General features: G+C 56.4%; 1 protein-coding gene across 1 annotated transcript; it reads left to right on the top strand.

The window, feature by feature from the left end:
• Positions 1–1,291: 1,291 nt before the first annotated feature.
• Positions 1,292–2,269, top strand: LOC308266889 (olfactory receptor 10AC1; the record flags this gene model as incomplete). The annotated part of the gene is made up of 1 exon (XM_080701270.1): positions 1,292–2,269. The coding sequence occupies one exon, from the start codon at positions 1,292–1,294 to the stop codon at positions 2,267–2,269; it is 978 nt and encodes a 325-aa protein (XP_080557396.1).
• Between the last annotated feature and the right edge of the window lie 480 nt (positions 2,270–2,749).

The raw sequence follows: 2,749 nt of genomic DNA, 5'->3' as shown, positions 1-2,749 counted from the left end.
TGCTACCTGCCAATGAGTCACCGGATAGTGCTTAGAAAGAAACTGTCTTCTGATGGTAAACTTGGAAGCTACTGCTTACTCTGAAAGGCAAGTTAGAACAGACACACATCACCTTTTTGTGTGCTGAGAGCATATTAATCAAAGTGTGAGGAGTGTGCGGCCCTCCCACAGAGCATCCTGCTGTCTGTGTCTGCCCCCATACCTGGCGCAGATTGCAGATCAGAGCTTGGAGCCTCTATTTTAATGCTAAATAACTATGAATGATCCCACTGACCCCCATGACCATCTTCCAGAAAGCTCAGGCAGATCCTGGAAAGCTCTGGATTCAATCTCAGGAGTTCAGATCCTGTTCCTGACTCCCTGTGAGCAGTCAAATCTTTTGCTTCCCGATCCCCACTCCAACTCTATTTCCCTCCCTAGGATTATGAAGTTGCCTGAGACGATTTCCAAAACCCTCGCCTACGCTACCTGTTTTGTGATTCCATGACACAACACACACAAGGTAGCTCAGGAATGACAGGGTAGGGTTGGAAGGAGTTTTGGAGAAGCTGAGACACATTTCCTTCTTGGGGAACATAGGAAGAGGCTGACCCAGGTAACACTCAGGGCCATATAAAACCCACAGAATAACAGCTGGAGAGTGGAGGCACAGTAATTCTTTGAAAGTGGAGCTCAGGACTGTTGTACTGCTAGGTAAGGAGCTAAAATCAAGATATAAAATGAGAAAACACTGCAGGGACTGTGTTCCAGGAGGTCAGGAAAAGCGGCACCATTTTTTTTTTAAGTACTGGTGATGGAACCCAGGGGCATTGTATTTCTGAGCTACAAACCCAGCCCTATTTTTAGTCTTATTAATTTTTTATATTTATTTATTTATTTGTTTGTTTATTTATTTATTTACTTATTTATTTAATGGTACTGGGGATAGAACCCAGGGGTATTGTACCTCTGAGTGACACACCAGCCCCATTTTTTGGTCTTTTTATTATTTTAATTTTTATCTTTATTATTTATTTAGCGGTACTGGGGATGTAACCCAGGCACATTCTACCGGCCTCACTAAGTAGCTGAGGCTGACTGCCAACTGTGATCCTCCTGTCTCAGCCCGGCCACGGCACCATTTTTTTTTTTTTTTTTCATCAGTCAGTAAGACGCCCCTCCTAGGCAGAAGGCTGGCAGTGGACTCGGAAACCACAGCTCCTCTGCAGCCGCCACTCCAGGCCCTCCTTCTGATTCCCCTGTGACCCTTCCACCCGCAAGCTGACCCTTCCTCTGCTTCCCCCACAGGTGCATGGACAGCCCCAGCAACGCCACGGGGCCCCGCGGCTTTCTGCTTCAGGGCTTCTCCGAGTACCCGCACCTGAGGCCCGCGCTATTCCTGCTGCTGCTGGCCGTGCACCTCGCCACCCTGGGCGGGAACCTGCTCATCCTGGTGGCGGTGGCCTCCATGTCCAGCCGGCCGCCTATGCTGCTCTTCCTGTGCCAGCTGTCGGCCATCGAGCTCTGCTACACGCTGGTGGTGGTGCCCCGCTCGCTGGCGGACCTGACCACTCCGGGCCAGGGCAGGGGCAGCCCCATCTCCTTCGTGGGCTGCGCCTTTCAGATGCAGATGTTCGTGGCGCTGGGCGGGGCCGAGTGCTTCCTGCTGGCCGCCATGGCCTATGACCGCTACGTGGCCATCTGCCACCCGCTGCGCTACGCGGCCGTGATGACCCCTGGCCTGTGCGCGCGCCTGGCGCTGGCCTGCTGCCTCGGGGGGCTGGCGGTGTCCGTGGGGCTCACCGTGGCTGTCTTCCACCTGCCTTTCTGCGGCTCCCGCCTGCTGGTGCATTTCTTCTGCGACATCACGGCGCTGCTGCACCTGGCCTGCACGCGGAGCTACGCAGACGAGCTGCCCTTGCTGGGCGCCTGCCTGGTGCTGCTGTTGCTGCCCTCAACGCTCATCCTGGCCTCCTACGGGGCCATCGTCGCAGCCCTGCGCCGCCTGCACTCCCCGGGGGGCCGGCGCAAGGCAGCCTCCACCTGCGCCTCGCACCTGGCGGTCACCTTCCTCCACTACGGCTGCGCCACCTTCATGTACGTGAGGCCCAAGGCCAGCTACACCCCGCGGCTGGATCGCACGCTGGCGCTGGTCTACACTAACGTCACCCCGCTGCTGTACCCTCTGATCTACAGCCTGCGTAACCGCGAGATCACCGCCGCCATCCGCAGGGTGCTCGGGCGCCAGCAGCCCGGCCAGGCCGTGGGTCAGGGTCTGTGTGAGCCCTGACAGCAGGCAGGGACCGGGCCAAGAGCGGCAGCTCAGCTCCCTAGAGTTGCTCCTACCTGGAGGTGTCTACATCAGGAAAGCCACGGGGGCACTCAGGGACCAGATTCACAAATTGTCTACACTAGGAGAGCCACCTGCCCTCCGGAAGAGTGGCCGAGGTAGTGGGGTGGGCAGCTGTAGACCTGGGCTTAGTGTTTCCATAATTACCTGCAGGGCTTTCCCCATAACCTGGGCCTGTGCAAGCTGGTGGGCTTGCAGGAGGAAGAAGGCTCATTTCTTGGCTTTCTGGAGCCACCATGAGAAGGGTAGGAGTGAGGAGTAAACGGGAAATCGGGGATGGCCCATAGGGTCGTGGGTCCCCATTCTACAAGGAGGCTGAGGGGAGCCAAGAAAACTTCTTGGAAGGAAAGGTGGCTGCCTGGGCTGAGGATGAGCCAGGGGCTGAGCAGGCCAAGAGAAGGGTGGATGGAGGATGCTCCT

The sequence above is a fragment of the Muscardinus avellanarius genome (assembly GCF_963383645.1).
Source record: "Muscardinus avellanarius genome assembly, chromosome: 9".
NCBI classification, from domain to species: domain Eukaryota; kingdom Metazoa; phylum Chordata; class Mammalia; order Rodentia; family Gliridae; genus Muscardinus; species Muscardinus avellanarius.
The sequence above is the reverse complement of the archived record's forward strand: the minus strand, read 5'-3'. Positions and strand labels throughout refer to the sequence as shown.